Below are 23,804 nucleotides of genomic sequence, written 5' to 3'. Positions count from 1 at the left end.
TAACTGAATCAGATTTCGGTTATACGTTACCATTTTGACTTAAAGACTTTAGTCATTGTAAAAACTATTATCTACTTAGTCAAATTACAAACATACTGATGATTCATACTTTGAACCTTGTCTATGAAGCATCATTAATTTAATTTTTTTAATCTTTCCATGAATAGTTTATACAAAATATTAATTAGATACAAATACCCTTTTTATTATACGTTTTAAGTATCTTACTACTACATTGTAATATTTTATGATCGGCTGTGTATATATTTTTGCGCTTTTTTTTTTAACAAACATTATTTTCAGTAATATAGAATCATTAATTTGTGAATGTTGGGTAATTAGTAATGTAATTGGTGCTTAATTTTAGGTACATAATATTTAAATACAATATTTATATGATACAATTATAATGTTAATGGTTTAAAAACTAAGTAATAACCAAAAAAACCAAAGACATCTGTTGAAAATCACATACGATTATATTTATAAAGATTTGCTATCAAAAGTCAGGATAAAAGAAATTAACTTCATTAAAATATTCAATATATGTATAGAACAATGGATGAACTACTATTATCTAAACCGGTTGAAACTGTGAAACGAGTGTTTCCCGTTTAGGAATAAAGGAAATGCTGGATAAAATGGAGGTGGGGACTGCAACAGGGACCCCCCCAGAAAATGCGTCATCAACACCTGAATTAGCTCCCAGTGACAATATGGCAGTTGTGCCATTATTAGCTAAGGGACTAGTGATGGGGGTCATCATCACGGGTGCTGTACTCGGTAATGCTCTAGTCATTATTAGCGTTTTTCGACACCGAAAGTTACGGATAATAACTAATTACTACGTTGTGAGTTTAGCACTCGCTGATCTATTAGTTGCACTTTGTGCGATGACATTTAATGCTAGTGTAGAACTGACAGACCGTTGGTTATTCGGATATTTTATGTGTGATGTTTACAATTCTTTGGATGTATATTTTTCCACCGCTTCTATACTGCATTTGTGTTGTATAAGTGTTGATCGTTATTATGCTATAGTCCGCCCTCTACAATATCCAATAACAATGACTCACAGGACGGTTTCTTTTATGCTTGCAAACGTCTGGATATTACCGGCACTCATCTCATTTACACCGATATTTCTTGGATGGTATACAACTGCTGAAAATCTTCAGTATCGTCGAGAGCATCCGGAAGAGTGTAATTTTGTCGTCAACAAGTATTACGTTATCATATCTTCCAGCGTTTCTTTCTGGATACCCGGAATCGTCATGGTTACTATGTATTGCAGGTAATTTTTTTCATTTATCAGTACATTAAATCGTAAAAATAAATTAAATAATCTTTTAATAATAATATAATTATTATTTAATAAATTTCTCAGTTACCATTTGACAAATATATTTACTAAAATTCGGCATGCATTCAATATCTTAGACGACTGACCAAATTCGATTATGAAAATGCATTATTATTAACTACGTTAAAAACCTACTGTTTTCATTTCACTCAATATTAAGTTCAATCGCTGTTACTACCTGTCGTGAAAAATATGTTTTCTAATAATGGCAGAAAATTTGTATGAAAAAATCTAAAAAAAAATAAAGAATTTAAAGTAAACTTCTTCTCATTAACACTCTACATAAAATAATAAGTATGTATAATTTTAATATTATAAAATTTTCCATACGTATAATTTTTACTCCACTCAACTTTATTTATTTAAAAACAAATTTTTGATCAGTTTTATAAAACATTTAATGATTAAATCTTTAAAAAGTAAAGGAAGAAATTTCCTGTTCTATAAGAAATTTTAAAATAAAAAACCCACTGTTTTTTTATTTACGATTTATCTGGATTCAGACGACTACAAATATCTGTTTAGTATTAGAGGAAATTGATTTAAATAAACTTATGAAAAATTGCTTGAGGGTGTGCTGACGAATATACATATTCGTCAATGGAAGTACATTTCAATGAGGGTATACATTTCAAAGGAAGTAGGATTTAATGAAGATCAAAAAAATAATATATGATGTTAAGTTATGAAAATAGAATGTCATTGAAAATACACAGAAAAATTTGCATAAAGCACCCCTAATCTAAAAACATTTTAATTTTTTTTTCTCATACATGATTAATTACCAACGTTTCGACAGAAAATAACATTCATTTAATATAATGTAATAAGTTCGATGTCAGAAAGTCAAAAACAGTATTCAAAACTCAATAATATCAGGAGATATATAATCTCCATATCCCAAAAAATGTGAATCTTAAATATTTTTATTTTTCTATTGCAACAAATCGAGTGAAGTCCCGTTTAAACTATTCAGTTTTCAAATAGATTTAATCTTTTATGACTGAGCTAGAGAGAAATTTATTGTTGTGTTTTTAAACAAATTTTTGTTCATATTTATAAATGTAATACTATATGTGTTTTTATTTACTCTTTAATCATAAAAACTGACATTACCTTCGAAAAATTAAAAGATTTTTTTTTAATTTTTACAACTTATTAAATGCATACATGTGTTTAGGACTTATTAACATCTATCATATGTACGAATTAACATCTTCGAAGGTTTTCTACTTACTTCCCTTTTCATAAATAATTTTACACAAAATGTAAGAAAGGAGGAAAGATAATTATATTTTTTATTATTGTATAAAGATTTATTTTTTAAGCTCTCAGTAAATACATAAGAGTTCATGAAGTATGACGCCGGCGGTTTTCTGTTTATTACTTGGTTGCAGGGGTTTTCTTAATTAAATAAATTTATTATATATTTATTATCTCAACAACAGATGATTACATAGTTGTATTTTAATTCTAACTAAATTACAGTACATTTTCTTAAAATGGATGGATCAATATTTTCTTTAAACTAAATTACATTAGCAAAATATTAATTAAAATATAACTATAATCTTACTGAATTCAAAGTACTGCTATTTATTTTGTTAGAATATTGTGCTATTAAATCTATTTATATATATCTTTAATACTTAATTTTTATTTAAATTTTAAAATAGGTAATTGCATATTGAATGCTCTAAACTATTAGTGGAAGATAGAAAATTGGAGTTGAATGAATATTTAAATTTAAATACATATCCTTGAAAATTTAACTTTTAATAACCGATACATTGTTTTATATTAGTATTTCTAATAAATTAAAATTAATAAATAGGGGAAAATGTATTAATACATTTTTTTTTTATCTGAATTTTTACGGGCATCGACTGCTAAGGTCATTGCCCTCGTCACAATCTTTAAAAGAAATTACTATCACCATCTGGATCGTCATATGTAAGGGTGTAAAGGGCCCTTACATATTATTTAAAAGCACAAACTACACAAAACATTAAAACACAAAAGACGAGTACAGCACACAACACTTACGGGGTGTAAAGGGCCCCGATATTAAAATTTGAGATAAGGTTCTCAAAAGACCATGAAATTAAAAAATTTAACCCATCAATACCACATACTTCTTTCTTTCTTCTACGAGTCTCGTTTATAGTTTGTTTAAGCAGCCTTGGGGCGACCAGAACCGCCGTTGAGCAGTATATCAGTCGCGCCAGGGTGTCGTGGCCGTTGAATCCTTCTTATAAACAGGCTACAGGCATGCACCGCGCACACCCATAGCCTCGCGCCCTCTATCCACCCTTGAGGGTCCCCCATACCATCATCGGACACACCCCGACTCACTGCTCTTGAGTGCAGGTGAGCCAAAATGGCCTAGGCAAGAGGGCTACCTCCCGTTACTACACGTGCCACGCTTAGAGACTCCCATAGATATAACAAATTTCCATCTTAGAGATTCTCTCACAGCTTTAAAATTTTCAAACTTTTACAGACTTCTAAGAAGTCCACTGGCGTGCAAAAAAGCAACTATTTTTTGTTCATTTCCATTATCCAGATCAGCAGTAATGTCATTTTTTAGACGGAACCTCTTTCTGAGGTCCTCATATATGGTACACTCTTCTATTAGATTCTTGATTAGGTCCTCATATATGGTACACTCTTCTATTAATAAATTGATCCACGTTTTAGATGAAATGAAATAATTTTACATTTTCTCTAAATAGTCAATCTTTTACAAAAGAAGTATAAACTTTGCGTTGCTTTACAACATTAAATATAAAATTCTAAACTTATTCTAAATAGAAACAATAGGGAAAATTTTACAAAATAAATATCAATAGAAATCTAGCTCTTTAAAAGTAAATAAACTATGAACTGCATAAATTTTCCGGCTTCGCCGATCAAGTTTGTGTAGTTCAATAATTTTAACCTTTATTTTTTATATTTATGATAAAATAATTTTCTTTTATTGAGAAGAAAATGAAAGTTTTGAATACTCTTTTCGTGTTTTCATATAAAAATGTATCCTTTTCATTACGTAGTTTTATGTAAAAATATCTACAATAATTTATGATACATAGTTAAATACAAAAAAAAACTGATTATTTCTTTACTTGAGGAAGATCGAATGAAATTGGAACGGTGAGAATATTGTTTTGTGCTCTTCTTAAATGATATGTGTTCTTCTGTGTGATAGTTTGAATCAACTCCATCTTAAAAAAATGGATTTCAAATTTTTATCTAGATTGTACGGTAGAAATATGAAAACATTTCAGAAAATTTTAAGTTAAACCAGTGCTTACGATTATGGATTATTTGCAATGGCCTTTTTGACTTCTGTAGTTCTTGGAAAAAGACCGGAAGAAGAAAGCTATGATGAGTTTAAATACAACATATAAGACATTAAACTAAAAAGTGATTTATGAATATGAAAAAATCTCAAAACTGTAGATTTCAATAATAGGGAAACTGAAAAATACATATTTTCTTTCTCCCTGTTACTGAAATATGTTACAAAATATTAACCAAAATTGCTGAGTTAGACTGCTAGAGTTATTTCTTCATCGATATGTAAAAAAAGAAAAAAACCTGTATTGTAATAAATTCATTGTTATTAATTTAAAAAAATGTTAATTACAAAATTATATGATTGATTATATCTAAATTTTTAATTTATTTTTTATACCGAAGTCCTACGCAAGAACTATCGCCAGAAAATAAACAAGAACAAAACAAAAGTAATGAAATGTAGCAGAAATAACAAAGATGGACCATTGAATGTGAAAATAGGGGAGAAAAGATTATGGAGGTAGAAGAATTTTGTTATTTGGGAAGTAGAATTACTAAAGATGGACGAAGCAGGAGCGATATAAAATGCCGAATAGCACAAGCGAAACGAGCCTTAAGTAAGAAATATAATTTGTTTACATCAAAAATTAATTTAAATGTCAGGAAAAGATTTTTGAAAGTGTATGTTTGGAGTGTCGCTTTATATGGAAGTGAAACTTGGACGATCGGAGTATCTGAGAAGAAAAGATTAGAAGCTTTTGAAATGCGGTGCTATAGGAAAATATTAAAAATCAGATGGGTGGATAAAGTGACAAATGTAGATGTATTGCGGCAAATAGATGAAGAAAGAAGCATTTGGAAAAATATAGTTAAAAGAAGAGACAGACTTATAGGTCACATACTAAGGCATCCTGGCATAGTCGCTTTAATATTGGAAGGACAGGTACAAGGGAAACATTGTGTAGGCAGGCCACGTTCGGAATATGTAAAACAAATTGTTAGGGATGTACAATGTAGAGGGTATACTGAAATGAAACGACTAGCACTAGATAGGGAATCTTGGAGAGCTGCATCAAACCAGTCAAATGACTGAAGACAAAAAAAAAAATACCGAAAATCTTCACCAAAATTAACAAATAACCTAAAAATTGTTAACATATTAACATCAAAATCGCAAAATAAGTATTCGAATACTGAAAATGTGGGAACTCATGCATCAGGATGCCTTTTTATTGATTGAAATTGATTTTAAATAAATTAGAATCGAAATAACACAAAAATATTGAATTTTTTTTTTTTTAATTTGGGATTTCCCAACCGGGGATTAGTATTAAAGTTATTTTAGTGACTTTATTGTTTAACAAAATAAGTTTTAACATTAAACATTGGGAATTGGAAAAAAAAAAATTGTTTTCGGGGGTTCCTATAATCAACGAGATGCATTCAATTGAAAGTAATTTTTAAGAAAATAATAAATAGTCTGTAAGTGGTAATAATAAATAAAAAATTAACTTTTTAAAATTGTTTAAAAATACATAAATAGGCTATTCTTTCATAAATGCAAAGAAACTATTTTTATCTAACGAAAAAAATGGTTCGAATAACTGAGCTTAAGTGTACCTCCCATTATTCAGAACTTATGCCGCTTGATCATTAATATCTTTAATAAATAAAGTCCTTGTTAGTGTGAATAATATATATATTACCTGGCAGCTGATGAGCTGTGCGTCTGCGGAGGGGTCCAATTGAACGAACACGTGATGTTCGACTCCCCAGCTGTTAGAGGGCCAGAACTGAAGCCACCCTGGAACTTAGAGGTCAAGGAAAAAATTAACCGCTCATAAGCGGCGAGTCAGTGTAGCGGGAGTCGCATTGTCGGACTGTGTGGAAGTACCTTGTTGCGGTTGCTTTGGTCAACCGACATCAGTAACTTACCTAAGGGAAAACACTCCTACCGCGCTGCTGTAGGAAGCTAACCAAGAGATATGGCTGGCTACCAGCCAGATTAAGGCTTCAAGGGCTTTAATAGTGGACAGGTATTTGTCGGTATTCAGCGGCCTAGGCGTGACAGCAAATTTCTGTCTTTGACGAGATAAATTAATTATTGATAGTCATGTATGTTTTAGTAGTTGGCGCTTACCCATTTTAGTGCTATGTGACAAGTGAACGGTGGTAAACGCAAGCTAGTGGCGTATGATAACACGCTTTTTCCGCACACGCTTTTAAGTTAGTTCTAGGAGCTAGTTAGGACACTGGTCACTAAACTGTTTCGTGGCTCAGTAGCCGTCTGTTGCACAGACATTCGGTGTTATGCTTTAGGGCGACCGAATAGGATGGTGGCGGGAGAAATTCCAAGCAAACCAATATATATATATATATTTTAAATTTTAAATATGTGTTTTATCTACAATTTAAATACATTTTCACTTATTTAAATGAAATAATATTGGTAACTTATTTCACATTGTTGATTTAAAATGGTGAACATGTACATATTTATGTTTAAAAGTATTACAATTAATGTATTAATATTTAGTTTCACATTTTAAGTTACAGATTTACTGTTTGATTCACACTAGCAATACTATTAGAAAGACAAAATATATATCATAAAACGCTCTTAAACTCAACTAGATTAACAAATTTATAAGTAAGAAGAAAAGAGTTACGTAGTATATTTATCATTAATAAGGAGGACATGAAACTGAACAGATAGAACCATAATTCTAAGTAAACAAAGTTGTAATTTTCTAGAAAGCGGATGAAATTATAGGCTAATATTTTCAAGAAATACTGAAGAGTAAGGATTTTTGAAAATTTAAGAATTTTACATTTTCAATGCAGTGGGTAACTTGCGATATGCATCTAATTTGAAATATTTTTTTTACATATAAAAAAATCCCTTTCGGCACGTCGGAAGGCGGAGTTAGATTTCATCGGTAGCAAGTAAGGGATAAAAATGATTTTCACCTTAAAATTAAGAATAACTTCAAATTTACTCGGTACAACAATCGATGCATGTGAAAAAAGTTTCACATGTTTAGCATACGACAACCTGAATCTTCTTATAATTCCAGCAATATTTTCGTTATCCTTTGCCGCAACAGTTGGTCATATCAAAAATTGTTTCACATAAAAGATGTAGGTAGTATCTAGGAAACTAACTACCACTTTAAACCGATTCGATACTGTTCCTATTAAGGGAGGAATGATTTTTTTTGTCTTCGAAATCCCATTTTTTCCACCCCTTGGGGCAATGGTTGCTGATATAAAAAATTTTTACGTAGATAACTTTTAATCACTTATCCAAAGAATAATAGGAAATTTAAATTTAATTCGATATTTTATTTAATCAGAAAGTTATATCAATATTTTTTTTTTATGGAAGAAAGTCCCCCATTTCCACCAACATGGTCCGATTTTGCCCATTACTTACTCGACCGAGATTTTTGATTGTTATATATTATGTACCAATTTAAAAGTGATTGCTGCAAAGTTATGGCAGTTATCGTGTCCAAAATAAAAAAAAAAATATATATATATATGTATATATATATATATTAAAATGCCGAATAGCACAAGCTAAATGAGCCTTCAGTAAGAAATATAATTTGTTTACATCAAAAATTAAATTAAATGTCAGGAAAAGATTTTTGAAAGTATATGTTTGGAGTGTCGCTTTATATGGAAGTGAAACATGGACGATCGGAGTATCTGAGAAGAAAAGATTAGAAGCTTTTGAAATGCGGTGCTATAGGAGAATGTTAAAACCAGACGGGTGGATAAAGTGACAAATGAAGAGGTATTGCGGCAAATAGATGAAGAAAGAAGCGTATGGAAAAATATAGTTAAAAGAAGAGACAGACTTATAGGCCACATACTAAGGCATCCTGGAATAGTCGCTTTAATATTAGAAGGACAGGTAGAAGGGAAAATTCTGTAGGCAGGCCAAGTTTGGAATATGTAAAACAAATTGTTAGGGAAGTAGGATGTAGAGGGTATACTGAAATGAAACGACTAGCACTAGATAGGGAATCTTGGGGAGCTGCATCAAACCAGTCAAATGACTGAAGACAATATATAATATATATATATATATATATATATATATATATATATATATATATTTATAAATGTACTCGAATATATAAAATTTTAAACTGACGGTGATTTTGGGGTCTGGGAGATGTAAAAAGCGCAGATATGTGGAAATGTTCCGGAAGTTGAATCATGTTTCTCATTACAATAGGTAGCGTTCTTATGAAATCCACATAAAACAATGTTTTTTATTACCACAGTCTATTGGATTAACGTTTTAACAGTGCAATAACGTTTTAGAATGATTTGAAAGCCTACTGATGTAAAAAAATACAAATGCAAAAAACGGCCATTTCCTCTTTTTCTGAAACAAGGTGTAGCTAAACAACTAGAAATATATAACATCTTTTTGGAGAGGCGGTGAATATTAAATAACTTTTACTAATTTGTGATCTTAATACAAAAAAAACTTTGAATTTTGTGCTAATTTTTTTTTGTTGTAAAATAACCCCGGTAAAGATTTGAAATTCTATTTCGTCCAAAATATTTCCACCTAGTTTTTCAATTTTTACAAAATATAAGAACATTCATTCCCCTTTCAGGTAGTATCTACCTACAATGGTTGAAGAAAATCGGTTAACAAGGTTCAGAATTATAAGATCAAGTACAGGTCAACATACATGCATACTTATGAAAATATATACGAAAATACGCTCAAAACGGCGACTGACAAAAATATTTTTTTGGATTTGGAAGTATTGGAATAAAATATTGTTTTCCAGATTGGTTATATTTTATTTAGATTAATTTTTTTTTCGTTTAAACATTTTGGTGTTTCCTTAAGGCACAGAACGTACACAATTTTTTGTAGAATTTTTTTTTTACCGATCTATATAATATACTTTCACGTTATACCTGTAGCGGCTGTATCATCATCATATATCGCTATAGCCAGGAAAGTAAAATTAGGATTACTACTATTTTTAATTGTGCTTTAACAAAAATGAAAATTTTTTTCTATCATTTTGTGTTAGGTAGATTTCATAAGAAAGATACCTATTGTAATGGGTGCCAATGGTTCGACTTCTGAAAAATTTCAACACATATTTGAGTTTCACATCCACCAGACCCCAAAACCAGCGTCAGCTGAAAAGTTTATATATTACATTATATATATATTACACATTTGGAATATGTTAAACAAATTGTTAGGGATGTAGGATGTAGAGGGAATACTGAAATGAAATGACTAGCACTAGATAGGGAATCTTGGAGAACTGCGTCAAACCAGTCAAATGACTGAAGACAAAATATATATATATGTATATATATATATTTCACTTTCTTGTGGTCACAATAACTGTCGTAATTTTGCGCCAATAACTTTCAAATTGTTTCTTCAAAATAACTCGTCTCAAAATCTCGGTCGAATACGTTAACGGCCAAAATCGGACGATGGAGGTGGAAATGGGGGGCTTTTTGGAAAAAAAAATTACTATAACTTTCATTAAGTAAAATATCGAATTCGTTTAAAGTTTGAACTATTTTTAGATAAAGGCTTAAAATTTATATAAGTTAATTTTTTTGGTGTCACCAAAAATTGGCCGGGGGAATTGAAAAAATGGGCTTTTGAAGACAAAAAAATCATACCTCCCTTAATAGGGACAGTATTGTATTGGTTTAAATTGGTCATTAGTCCTTTAAACATAACTTAAAACGTTTTTCTAAAACAATTTTTGATATGACAAACTCTTACGGCAAGGGATGCAAAACGCTTGCCGGAATTTTAAGAAGATTGGGCTTGTATTCTAAACATGTGAAACTTTTTTCACATGCATCCATTATCGTATTTAGTAAATTTGAAGTTTTTCTTAACTTTATGGTGCAAATTTTTTTTATCCCCTACTTAGCGCTGTTGAAATCTACCTCCGCCTTCCGGCGTGCCAAAAGGGAATTTTTTTTTAAAATTGGTTCCTCAGAATATTAGATAATTTAACAAAGTCGGAAATAACAAAAGGAAGTATTTCCAAAAAAGTTATGGATTTATTTTTAAATAAAAATTTATATTATATTTGTACAGTTAAACTTATTGCGTTATGAACAATATCATATTCGTATTCTCTCAGAAATTAAGGAAATCAAATTTTCATATTCGCAAAAATAATTTTGGAATTTTCAAATACTCTATGGTTAACTACGGTGATTAGTCTGATCACAAGGTAATTAAACAGCTGCGTCTTAAAATACCAATCGCTAGATTCTATGAAATATCTATGACCAAGAATGTTTGTAAATTCTGTTACATATTTTCTACAGTTGCACTCAAAGAAAATTAAGTTTGAAACTACGGTTTAGTTTTTCAGAGGCTATAATCGAGTAAATCTATTAAAATTACTATTAAATACTGATATGTATTTATGATGCTTATGCTAACACGAAGTAGAATTGATTCCTTCGTGATTTCTGTATGTTTCTGAGTAAGATTTCATTTTTATTTCACTAGCTCTTAACATTTGACAAAACATAATTCTCTCGCTTATCTCTCTCTTCCTTTCTCCTCTGATACTGTCAAGCTGTTCTACACACAATTTTTAAATATTTGAAATCATTAAAAATGCATGAAAGAATAAATAAAATTCATAGAAGAGAGTTCAAATACAATTTATTAGTATTTGATAAAAAATTGATAATACAATTGAATGCTGAGCAGTTTATTATTATTATTATTATTATGTACGTGGGATACGTCTTTACAAGCACTCATACGTATGTTTCGATTTTGTAAAAAATGTTTATAAATAAATAGAAAGCAAGCTAAAAACCAAATAACTGTTCCCATTCTGTTTTTGTTTTTTAATATTCATTTTCACTCCAGTAAAGATATTCAGCTTAGATTACTTTCAAAGTACATAATGATTAGGTTTAAAAATTTAAAAAAAAAAGTAATAAAAAGAAAAACTTGTTTGAAATATAATTTTGTTTTAAAGGGCTATCAAGAACATTCTAATCCTTAATTTGGAGCCGATTCCAAATGTGTAATACACTTCACCGCACTGTTTAGAAAGTTTAATTTTATTCTATTATAAACTTTTATCTTTTTAATTTAAAACATGGGTAAACTTATATTTATAAATTAAGTGTTTTCAATATATTATTGAAAATAATCTATAATAATGTCTGACAGATATGATGAAATATGGAAAGGACTTCAAAAAAAGAATACTATGAAAATATTATTACATATTATTATAACTGAATACGTTGAAAATTTATGAATATATATTATTTTCTGTTAGGTACATTTATCAAATCAATTTTTTTTTTTTAAGTAAGAAATATTTTAAATATCATAATTACTTCATGTATTGAGTAGTGCGATGTGTGATGGAAAAGCAACTGACATTATTTTTTATTTTGGTAACTAGCTGAAACCTGAGATGGGAATATATTATGTAATGTTACGTTAATCCATTTGTTTGATTATGATTCACAGTTTTGTGGCCATTCCAGCCAGACACTGCTTAGCAGCCATGAAAGTAAAACGTGCGAGTAATGCTTGTATTTTTACTACAGTTTTAAATGACTGGATTGAGCAAGGTTTTGGCAAAAGTTAATTTTGTCTGAAACTTTGAGGTACAAGTAGTGAAAATGGGGACAATTTAAAAAACTTTTGTTGATCAAGCTATGGATGTTACACAAATTTAGCGTTTCCAACATAGATAACAACCGTCTGTCGAAGTGATAAATGCGCTGGCAGATTTTCTACCAGTAAAAATCTCCAAAAAATCTATAAGGTCAAAAAATGGTGATGAATGATATTCAAATGACTATTATAGAGCTAGAAGATAAATTTTTTGCTCAGCGGAATGAACTTTAATGAAATTTGCTGCACATAGTTACAAAATTTGAAACAAATTTTGTCACTCAGAAATAAAACGAAAATCAACTGCAAGTGGCGTAACATGTGAAATGTGGTGATAGTGATCTTGATTTTATTAAAAAATAGTACCATTAATGAAACGGAGATTTATATCTTTTACACTGAGGCAAAGAAACATGGGTTGAATCTACCAGAATGACTTTGACTAATGAGTATCTTTAATGTCGATTAATATACTCTAATCAAAATCGAAATTTTTATTCATTTAAACGGAAATCCAATTTTTATTAATTTATATATTTAAAAAGTAAATTTCTTTCTTAAAATATTGAATAAATTCAGATTGATTTTCTTATAATTGCGTTATATTGTTTTAAACTTTATTAACTTAACCGCAAGAAACTATCATTATTCTTCTAAATATAAAGTATCAGAATTTAAGATAGTCTACTGCTATACGTCCTGGAAAATTTTTTTCAAAATAAAATATTTAGTGAAGGAAAGATAATTTAAGAAATGATTGAAAGAAAAAGCGTTTTCCATCGCGCACTCTTAGTATCATAAAAATAAACAAAACTATAAATATCACGCATTCTTAAAACAGCTTATCATCCATAATGACCTGGGTTCAAATCCTAGTCAGCCACATGCTTCAAAGCTTATTTGATTCATTTAAAAAGCATTATATTGAGAGATTTTCTTCCAAAACTTTATTTAGTAATCAGAGTCTCACATTCTAAATTACTTCTATTTTTTTCTGATTTTATAAATTTAACGTGTCTTTACAATCCAGATATAACTAAATAGTCTTATCTACTTAACAATTAATTATACAGTGCTGTTGTAACTGTTTACAATATTCACCTAATATGGTACTACTACAATATTTAAAGATAGACTCCCACGCTTGTTACTCATTTATTATGAACTAGTGTTGATGTCAGGCACGTTGAGAGAAGCCTAACTCCCAGGCAAAGTGTATATTCCCATCCACCCTTTGGTCAATAGCTCTGTTTATTACTTCGTTCTATATTCCATTTTATGAGTTTTATATATATATATATATATTCATACATATTTAATCAACGACTTTAGCGTTTTAATAAATTCATTATTTTGGTAAGCAATTAAAATTTTCTAATCGGTTGAATCAAAATTAAATTAAATTAACATTAAAAAAAAAATATATTCTATATAATTTTGGTCTGATTTAAATTTGAAAGTTATCGAATTGTACATGAATTATTACATGGCTTATAAGTAAACCTTTTCTAATTACAATATTACACAAATGATATATTTTGGGTAAAAATTCATAAAGAATAGCCTTAATTTTAATTTAATAAAACTATGAAATAAGCCAGGAAATTCGAAATTGAAGTTAAAAATATAATGTATCTCATACAGCTGCTCATAATCACAGTTTCTCACAGCTTAATTTTTTAATTAGGCATAGCCAGTGTTTCTTATCAGATTTACCTATACTTTACAGGATTTATTAGTTTAAATATGTACAATTATTTTCAATATTGTTACTTAGTTCATGTAAATATATAAATAGAATAAAAAAACAAAATAGTTCATATAAATGTACAAATAGAATTTATATATTTTTTCTGTTTTATGTAGTATTTGAATGATAAAGTAAGATCAAACCACAATGATATTTGTTGCTAATTGTCATAAATTTATCACAAAGTCCTCGATTCAAATCCTAGTCAGCTATAAGCTTAAAAACTTATTTTATGAATTATTAATTTAAAAAATATTTTATTGAAATATTTTCTCATACAAAACATCATTTTTTAATCCCGCCATTAGTAGCATGCCCAAAATCGTTTCCTCTTTTCTTTACAATTTCATTAATTGTAAATTATATTTGCTAATATAATAATAATTATATTATAATATAATTATATGATTTCTTTACAATCCAGTTAAGACCTGGTATTATCAGTTGTTTATATGATAGAGAATCTAATATACAAATGTCAATGTTTGTCTATTTATTTGTTTGTTTCCAATAGCATCTCACGAGAACCAACAAGGAAGTTTCATGTTTTCAGAATACATTGTGAAAATTATATCTGGGAAGTTTTTACCTTTTAGATCGAGGCCCTAGCCCCCTTGGAGGTTATGATATTGAGGATATTCATTAATGAAACAAAAATTAATACTTGATATTTTTGTCACCATGGCAACGGAAATAAAATGTGAATCAACCAATTCTCTTTTCTTTATTGAATATGTAATATATTTTACATTCTCACAACCATGAGGAACGCATAGGAGGGGGGTCAGGGGACGGAGCTCTCAGGCTAGATGTTTGTGTGAGCGAAACGAGCCCTGACCGACTAGTATAAAAAACTTAAAAATGTATAAATTGGGACAAAGTCAATTGTTGACAAAATTATACGAATGAAATATTGATATTTATCAATATTTAATATTTTTTGTTAAATAGTTTATTGACCATATAGATTTATCGGTACGAAAAATGCCAAGCCGTAAGAAATCAGTTTTTTCACTAGATTAATTTACTTTTACTTTTAGCCATATTGTATCATAAATATTAACTAAAACAACGTAAATTATTTCACTAATGGGGAAAATGTTTTTTATCAAAAAATCACTCTGTATAAATAAATCTTTCAACTTGTACGACTCATTAGTAATACCGAATAAATAACATATGCTAAAAGACAATAAAATTATTAAATAAACGTAACACTAAACTATAAAAATAAACGTAGAAACAGGAAAATGAGAACCACGTTTCTTTTTCTTGGAGAATTAATATCCTGTAAATACTAACATTTAATTTTGTTTTATAAAATGAATTGAAAATAGAAGCATTTTAAATCCCATTTTATTTATTTCTTAATCATTTTTATTTATTTTCTTATTTTCAAGTATACAAGGGTAAAACTCTTTTATCCTTTGTATAAAATTTATTTTTACGTATTTTTCAGTTTGTGTAAATTGTTCTATATAAATTTTATTAAAAATATCGCGGTTTTTTTATTTTCTATAATTCATCAATTTTTCATCTAAATTTACAGTTATTAATTCTAAAGAACGTTTTAATTTTTTCTACTAATACAAATTATGTTATTTTAATTCATTCTAAAATGGATGATCTACGTAGATTTAGTAATCATTCAATTCATTTAAAATGATTAAAAAACTGCATTAACATTTCAGTAATAGAAAATTCTTGATTTTATCTCTTATATGGTCTATTAAAAATTGTGAAATGCGATAGACGAAGCAGGAGCGATATAAAATGCCGAATAGCACAAGCGTAACGAGCCTTCAGTAAGAAATATAATTGTTTACATCAAAAATTAATTTAAATGTCAGGAAATGATTTTTGAAAGTATATGTTTGGAGTGACGCTTTATATGGAAGTGAAACTTGGAGAATTGGAGTATCTGAGAAGAAAAGATTAGAAGCTTTTGAAATGTTGTGCTATAGGAGAATGTTAAAAATCAGACGGGTGGATAAAGTGACAAATGAAGTAGTATTGCGGGAAATAGATGAAGAAAGAAGAGTTTGGAAAAATATAGTTAAAAGAAGAGACAGACTTATAAGCCACATACTAAGACATCCTGGAATAGTCGCTTTAATATTGGAAGGACAGGTAGAAGGGAAAAATTGTGTAGGCAGGCCACGTTTGGAATATGTAAAACAAATTGTTAGGGATGTAGGATGTAGAGGGTATACTGAAATGAAACGAGTAGCACTAGATAGGGAATCTTGGAAAGCTGCATAAAACCAGTCAAATGACTGAAGACAAAAAAAAAAAGTTTAGATTTATCTAAATGTGAGAAATGTTTAATTAAATAAAATTTCAGGAGAAAAAATCGCGAATTTACTTTATAATTTACGAAAAAATTATTGTTGTCAATAAAGACAAAATTTTTCAATAAATTTATAAAAAGAGTTTAAATTATAAAATTTAAAAGAATGTGAAAAATATCAAGTATTTTTCATTTCCTTGTACCAAAAATAGTACCGCTGAAATACGCTGAAACTTTGAATAACTAAATATTTGTAATCAAACTGAATAATTGGCATTTGTGTACGTTACATGAGATGAATTTAAATAATGATGTATTGAAGAAAACCAATATTCAGTTTTTAATTCTGCTTGATTAATACAGGCTACAAGTACTACAGTCTTACTTTAAATAACCAACACTTGACACTAGATATTAGAGTATTTTTCATAAAATTTGTGTCATAATTTATTCTGATTAATGATGTGCTACATCATTAATTACTTTATAGAAGTTTTATATCCTGAAAAGAACGTTATTTTATGGCATAGAAAATTACACGAGTAAACGATATGATTAATGATATAAGTCTGAAAAAATATTCTAAATGAAGTTCCAAATTTACTTTAAGTATAAGATTTTCATTGTCACCAACTTTCTCCTGAATTTTTTTGTTTGTAATTCGTTTTTAATTCAAAACCTGTTTGTATTTTTTTGTAATTTATTAACAGTCTGTTTCTAAAAATACACGAATAAACCTCAAAAATAACTTTTAAATTACAATCCTACTTTCTTTTCCTGTAAAACAAAAATACTATAGGATTATATTGTATTAATATATTGAGGTGTCTATGAATTTAGAAATATTTAACACAAAAAAAGATAAAAACTCCTAAATAATCTTGTTTCATTTTATATAAAATTAAAACCGGATTGGAGGTAAAAAAGGAGTATCCTTCAGTTTATACTTTTTATACTATTCTTTACGTGATGAGTTACCAAAAACTGTTGCAGTTTTCCTTTTCTTACGAAAGGCAAACAATTCGAGATCAAGCTGGAAAAGAAGTATTTTAATACTTCATCCTCTAGACTAACTTCTAGCTAGAATTTGATTTATGAGTTGCAATTACCGCTATTCTAATTTGCCAAGATAAGAATGTAACAAGTTATAAATTAATTAAATTTATGTACAATAGGAGCTGTTTTTTTTTTTAAAGTTGATTAAAATATTTTTATCAATAATTATAACATGGTTTAATTTATTATTACGAAGTAGTTCAGAATATACATTTTTTTTAAATAGTATTATTTTTATTTTAAATTTGAAGTTGGTGTTTCAGTGAGTATTTCAGCTAATCCTTATAATTATACAATGCAATGCAGTGCCAAGATGTATTAAATTGTAACAATAATAATTATAATAATAATACATAAAGCAAAGATGTTATTAATGTTGAGATAATTTAAAATATAGATTTTAAAATATGAAGGTTTGAGGAAGGAATCTAGTGATTAATTAATTCCTCTTTCCGCACTTAAATAATATATTTTTTTTTTTTTTTAATTTTGTTGTTTAATATTCAATAGTATATTAAATGTCTTTATTTAAGGAAAAAATATGTACTTATAACTTTGATATTTTCAATCTATATTTGTCGACTTTGCTTATATTTAAAAATGTTATTTATTCTATAACCAACATACGTACAAATTAACCAATTACCTTTCCACGTTTTCCTATCTGAGGTTTCGTGTAAATTGTAGAAAATGACTTTTAAAATAAAAAGTTTCTCTTTCCTGCATTTTTCCATGTTTCAATTCCATTAGTTTATTCAGTATTATAAATCAAAATGTAATGCACAATATTCATTGACAGAATGGTAATTTACATTCATTTTAATTAGAATATTTTTTATTTAGAATTATTACTTTTTTTTCTTTTTTCTTTTCTATTATTATTATTAATTTTGCTTCATATTGTGACTTTATAAGTTTAATTAATACGTTTTTTGTTATAACTTTGAACAAGCAAGGCTTAAAATCAACAAAACCACACCGACGTTCAGTATATCTCACACTAAAGTAGATCTTTACTTAGTAAACGCACGTCAGCAGTTTATTTTAAAATAATTTCCAATTTTCGATTTGAAGAAGTGACAGGAATTCACTTCAATTTATGTCATTTTTACAAATACGTCTCTGACATCATATTTAACGATACGTATTTGTCATGAAAATCAGGAGATTTTTTTTGAGTTTACTGATCCACATAAACTCATGAATACACATATTTTATCAAACAAGTAACCTTCATTATATGTACATTATTCAGGACTAAATACTGAAATTAAAATCTGCAGAACTATGATTACCGATATGTAAAAAAGATTGGGATAAAATAAATATCAAGTTAAAAAAATATGTTTTATAAAGACGCCTATTATTTATGAAATTTCCTCAGATTATTATTTTTTTTCTGAAGAATGGGCATTTCTAGACTTGAAAGTTATCTTAATCTTCAAAAATATTTTGAATTACTTCGAAAACGTCGTAACGAAAATAGGTAATTTGTGTGGAATATAACCTAATTTCATTTTAGCTTTGTTAAATATTTTTAGTCTTAAACAAATATTTTTTAAACAATTTTTTAATAAAAATTAAACAAAATCGTAATAATTAATTTTAAAAGAGACAATATTTAAATATATAACGTTGACAATATATAAAGTTAGTAAAGCTGTAGAAAAATGTTAGAATGAATAAATTAATGTCAAATCGTTGTATTTGAGCAATATTTCACATTTTTAAAGATCTGTAGTAGCCAAGAAAGATCAAAACTTTACGAAATGGAGAAAAAAATCGTAATAAATTAAACTGACCCAACTAAATTCACGCTGCTTTACACAATAAAAACACGAATCTGTGCAGTTCAGATAAAAGTAATATTTACATTATCCCCTTTATATGAAAAAAATGTATAAAATTAAAACGGAATTTAATGAAATAGTTTTCCTTGCTACTGTTATTATTTGAGTCATTGATTCGATACAAATTTACGCTTCAATACGAAATAATGTATTTAAAAAATTATCTTTTATTTGACAGAATTTTAATTTTCTTATGAGATATTTTTGCGTGTAATTTCCTAAAAAATATTTATTTTTAAATTTATGTATAAATTTTAATAAAAGAAAATAATTTAAAAGAAAATAATGCAATTTTTCTTCTTCCTTTCTTGTGTAATTTTAATTCAGAAACGACCTTTAGTACTGTTATGGTGGTAGAAAAAAGGTTGGTGGCGTTTCATTGTTATAAAATCTCTTATATTTGTGAAGGTAATATTATTTATCAAATAATTGCCTGAGTAAATATTACTTTACTAAAGCATGAGTAATAATTTGTTTCTTGTTTAGAAATAATGTATGTACTAATTACTGAAGTAGTATTTACGTTTTCCTTTCAAACAATCTAGTAAATTCTAACCTTGTTATAATAGATTATAACAATTTGTTATAATAGAACATGTACAGGAACCAAACAGCAACAGTAATAATTGAAGAACATAAGAAAGAAGCCGTAATAAGAAAGGGAGTCCGACCAGGATGTTCCCTATCTCCGTTACTTTTTAATGTTTACAAGGAACTAGCAGTTAATGATGTTAAAGACCAATTTAGATTCGGAGTAACAGTACAAGGTGAAAAGATAAAGATGCTACGATTTGCTGATGATATAGTAATTCTAGCCGAGAGTAAAAAAGATTTAGAAGAAACAATGAACGGCATAGATGAAGTCCTACGCAAGAACTATCGCATGAAAATAAACAAGGACAAAACAAAAGTAATGAAATGTAGTAGAAATAACAAAGATGGACCGCTGAATGTGAAAATAGGAGGAGAAAAGATTATAGAGGTAGAAGAATTTTGTTATTTGGGAAGTAGAATTACTAAAGATGGACGAAGCAGGAGCGATATAAAATGCCGAATAGCACAAGCGAAACGAGCCTTCAGTAAGAAATATAATTTGTTTACATCAAAAATTAATTTAAATGTCAGGAAAAGGTTTTTGAAAGTATATGTTTGGAGCGCCGCTTTATATGGAAGTGAAACGTGGAGGATCGGAGTATCTGAGAAGAAAACATTAGAAGCTTTTGAAATGCGGTGCTATAGGAGAATGTTAAAAATCAAATGGGTGGATAAAGTGACAAATGAAGAGGTATTGCGGCAAATAGATGAAGAAAGAAGCGTTTGGAAAAATATAGTTAAAAGAAGAGACAGACTTATAGGCCACATACTAAGGCATCCTGGAATAGTCGCTTTAATATTGGAAGAACAGGTAGAAGGGAAAAATTGTGTAGGCAGGCCACGTTTGGAATATGTAAAACAAATTGTTAGGGATGTAGGATGTAGAGGGTATACTGAAATGAAACGACTAGCACTATATAGGGAATCTTGGAGAGCTGCATCAAACCAGTCAAATGACTGAAGACAAAAAAAAATATGATAGATTACGAAGAAAGAACGAAAATGATACCTTACCTATCGATATTGAATAGCACAGTAACTTACTGCTTGCCAACAATCAGTAATCTATTGATTGCTTAATACAGTTACCAACAGCAATTTTTTTCAAGCCTAGATCATATATTTTAGTTTAAACCAAGTTTATGTTTAAAAATTCTCAACAGATAATGTTAAGTAAAATTCTTTACCTTTCTCTTAAAAACACCCCCATATTACAATTTTATTTGAAAAACTATATCATGAAAATCGCCTTAGTATCATTTTTTTGAAAACTTATGTTTGTTTTTTAACCTCCAGGAGCACCATTAGGTATTGCTTCAGAGGATACATGAATGATTTGTAGCGTGTGTGAAAATCCCATGCCTGACCGGGATTCGAACCCGGGACCTCCAGACAAAAGGCCGAGATGCTAACACTCGCGTCATGTAGGCTGGCAAAGTTATGTTCAGGTTGAGTAATTGGTACTATGGCACAATTACTTGTTACAATTTACATACAAGCTTCATAAGTAATAAATAAAACCTTTATTAATAATAAGCAATAAAAAGGAATTTTCTGGAGTAAACTAGCAAAATAAATTTCAATTATTACCTAAAGGAATAATTAATTATATATATATATATATATATTTTTTTTTTTTTTTTAATCGTAAACTGCGGTCTGGTAAGAAGGTAAACCGGTGGATTTAGCATCCTTCAATTCGTAGAGAGAGCACTTTTAAACTTTCAAGATGTAACATACTTAAAATTAAACGCTATTATACAACGTAAAGATCCAAGAGCTAAAGCCACTTGAATAAAAAGTTCATTAAAATTAAAGTCCAGTTCCGTATTTATTGGAAGACTTCTATTCGCTAAAGTCCATAGCAATTATTAACATAATTAAAATTTTTATTAACAAAGTTAACATTCATCATGTTCTATATGAAACTGAGAATCTTTCATTTCATTTATAAAAAGTTCAACGACAAATTGTACGATAAGGTAATCATTGTTTATCATTTTGCGGAAGTGTTTCAAAACATAGGAAGATATAAAGTCAATAGTTTTTAAACATTATTTCTCATGTATACTAACTATTCTGTGTAACAAATATTAATTCCATTATTAATTTGTGGTCATAAAATACTTGCTCTGTAACTAGGTGAAGTTACAGTTCACAAAATTTGGAACTCTAATCCAAACACTCTCCTATATGTCTGAATATAATATGAGTATGTTTAAAAACTGAATCTAAAGTTTTTATTGAATTAGTTATAATTAAATTAAATGGTATATATATTTTACCTGTTATTTTCAACTATTGTTTTTTTAATAAAGTATATAAAATCAAATTTCTTGAACTTGTATTTGTTTGTTACTGGGCTATTTTACATCAATTTAATTAAATTCTTTACAAGTTTTGATAACACATTTTACGCCCGTTTTATTCAATTTTTCAAGAAAAAACCAATTTTATTTCACTCTTTGCCCAGGAATCAGCGCGAAATGTTTCGCTATCCGGAAACATTGACGTTTACGGATCCAAATTTTTATTAACTTTTTTCATTATTTTTGCTAGTGGAATGTGCTCAGAAAGTGTTATTAATACTACATGAATTACCTATACATCTTTATGAAGATTTTTTTTTAATTTTTAAAGTTGAAAAATATATCCTTTTATTTTTACATTAAAAAAATATTAATCTTTGAAACTGGTAGGATCAACATCATATATTTTCTCCATTATTACGATCTTCATTTGAAAGTATGAATATATTTAGGAGATCCAATAATATTACCAATGTTATGCCTTCTTTATTTTCAATTTTTTGATTAATCTAGAGGTTGGTAACTTTATTTCATTCGTTTCTTCTGCCAGTAATTCATTTCTCAAATTTAACATCGCAGTCTAATCATTTCTTTTAATCTGATAGTAGAGTAGAATTTTATTCATTTTATTTATTCCTTATAGAAAGGAATCGTACACGTATATGGAATACTTTAACATTTGTAAAAAAAATACATTTTGTTTTCTTAATATGTATACAAAATAAGAATCTGTGTTTGTGTTTTTACAAGTTATGTAATAATTACGTACCAATGAAATTTTCAGGAATGTGCTACAATGTTTTTTTTTTTTTATTTTTGGAGGAGTAGGAGGGAGTGCAGAGTAAAGTCTCTCTGGATTTTAACTTTTCATCTTCATTGTGTGGTAAATTGAAGCATTAGCTAAGAAACTGGCATGTATATGCATATGTCCCCTTTATTCACCGATCTTATTATACAAGCCCCTAACTTTCTTTTTGTTAAGTTTCCATTAATTTTGTTCTACATTTCAACTCATCATCTAAGACCAACGAGTAAATAGTTATATCCAAGAGTGCCAACGAGGCGTCATTTTTTAAAGAAATTAACGCGAATAATTTGTGTTGTTATTAACTGTAAAAATTCATTTTAATCTGTTAAGGTAACTGAATAAAATGAATTTCTGTCGTGAAAATAGCTTCTATGCGATGTCTAATACATCTAAAATCCAACTATGAAAATTATGTGATGTCAACAACTAAATACTAGCTTTTTTTTATTGTTATTATTATTTTATATTATAAATACGAGCAAATAATTACAAAAAAAAATTCTTTATAATAATAAAAATATGATTTTTAATTAAAATTGGCATTAGTTTTTGTATTTCCATTTTATATTATTACAATTTTGATTGAAAATTAATAAACAAGTCATTATTGTAAAATATAGGTTGTTTAAATTCCAACTTTTTTACTGAATGGAAATAGTAACTTCTATTTATAGAAAATTGGAATTATATGAAATAAATCAGAGTATAAACTACAAATAATTATAAAAAGTAAAATGTGTTTTCTCAGGGGTTTTTCGGTGCTGTTGTTATTGTCAACTATTACTGTTGTGGTAGCCTAATAT

At 28.2% G+C, this 23,804-nt stretch overlaps 1 protein-coding gene across 2 annotated transcripts in view; it reads left to right on the top strand.

The window, feature by feature from the left end:
* Positions 1-426: 426 nt before the first annotated feature.
* The window catches only part of LOC142318036 (octopamine receptor beta-3R-like), a 672,835-nt gene continuing 649,457 nt past the window's right edge, over positions 427-23,804 (top strand). For both annotated transcript variants that reach the window (XR_012754790.1, XM_075354565.1), the window contains exon 1: positions 427-1,294. Coding sequence is in view for 1 of the 2 variants with exons in the window: in XM_075354565.1 (XP_075210680.1) it covers positions 630-1,294 (665 nt within the window). In the remaining variant the exon portion in view is untranslated. The remainder of the gene's footprint in view (positions 1,295-23,804) is intronic.

The sequence above is a fragment of the Lycorma delicatula genome, chromosome 1 (assembly GCF_047948215.1).
Source record: "Lycorma delicatula isolate Av1 chromosome 1, ASM4794821v1, whole genome shotgun sequence".
Taxonomy (NCBI): domain Eukaryota; kingdom Metazoa; phylum Arthropoda; class Insecta; order Hemiptera; family Fulgoridae; genus Lycorma; species Lycorma delicatula.
This window is presented reverse-complemented; position numbering and strand designations above follow the sequence as displayed.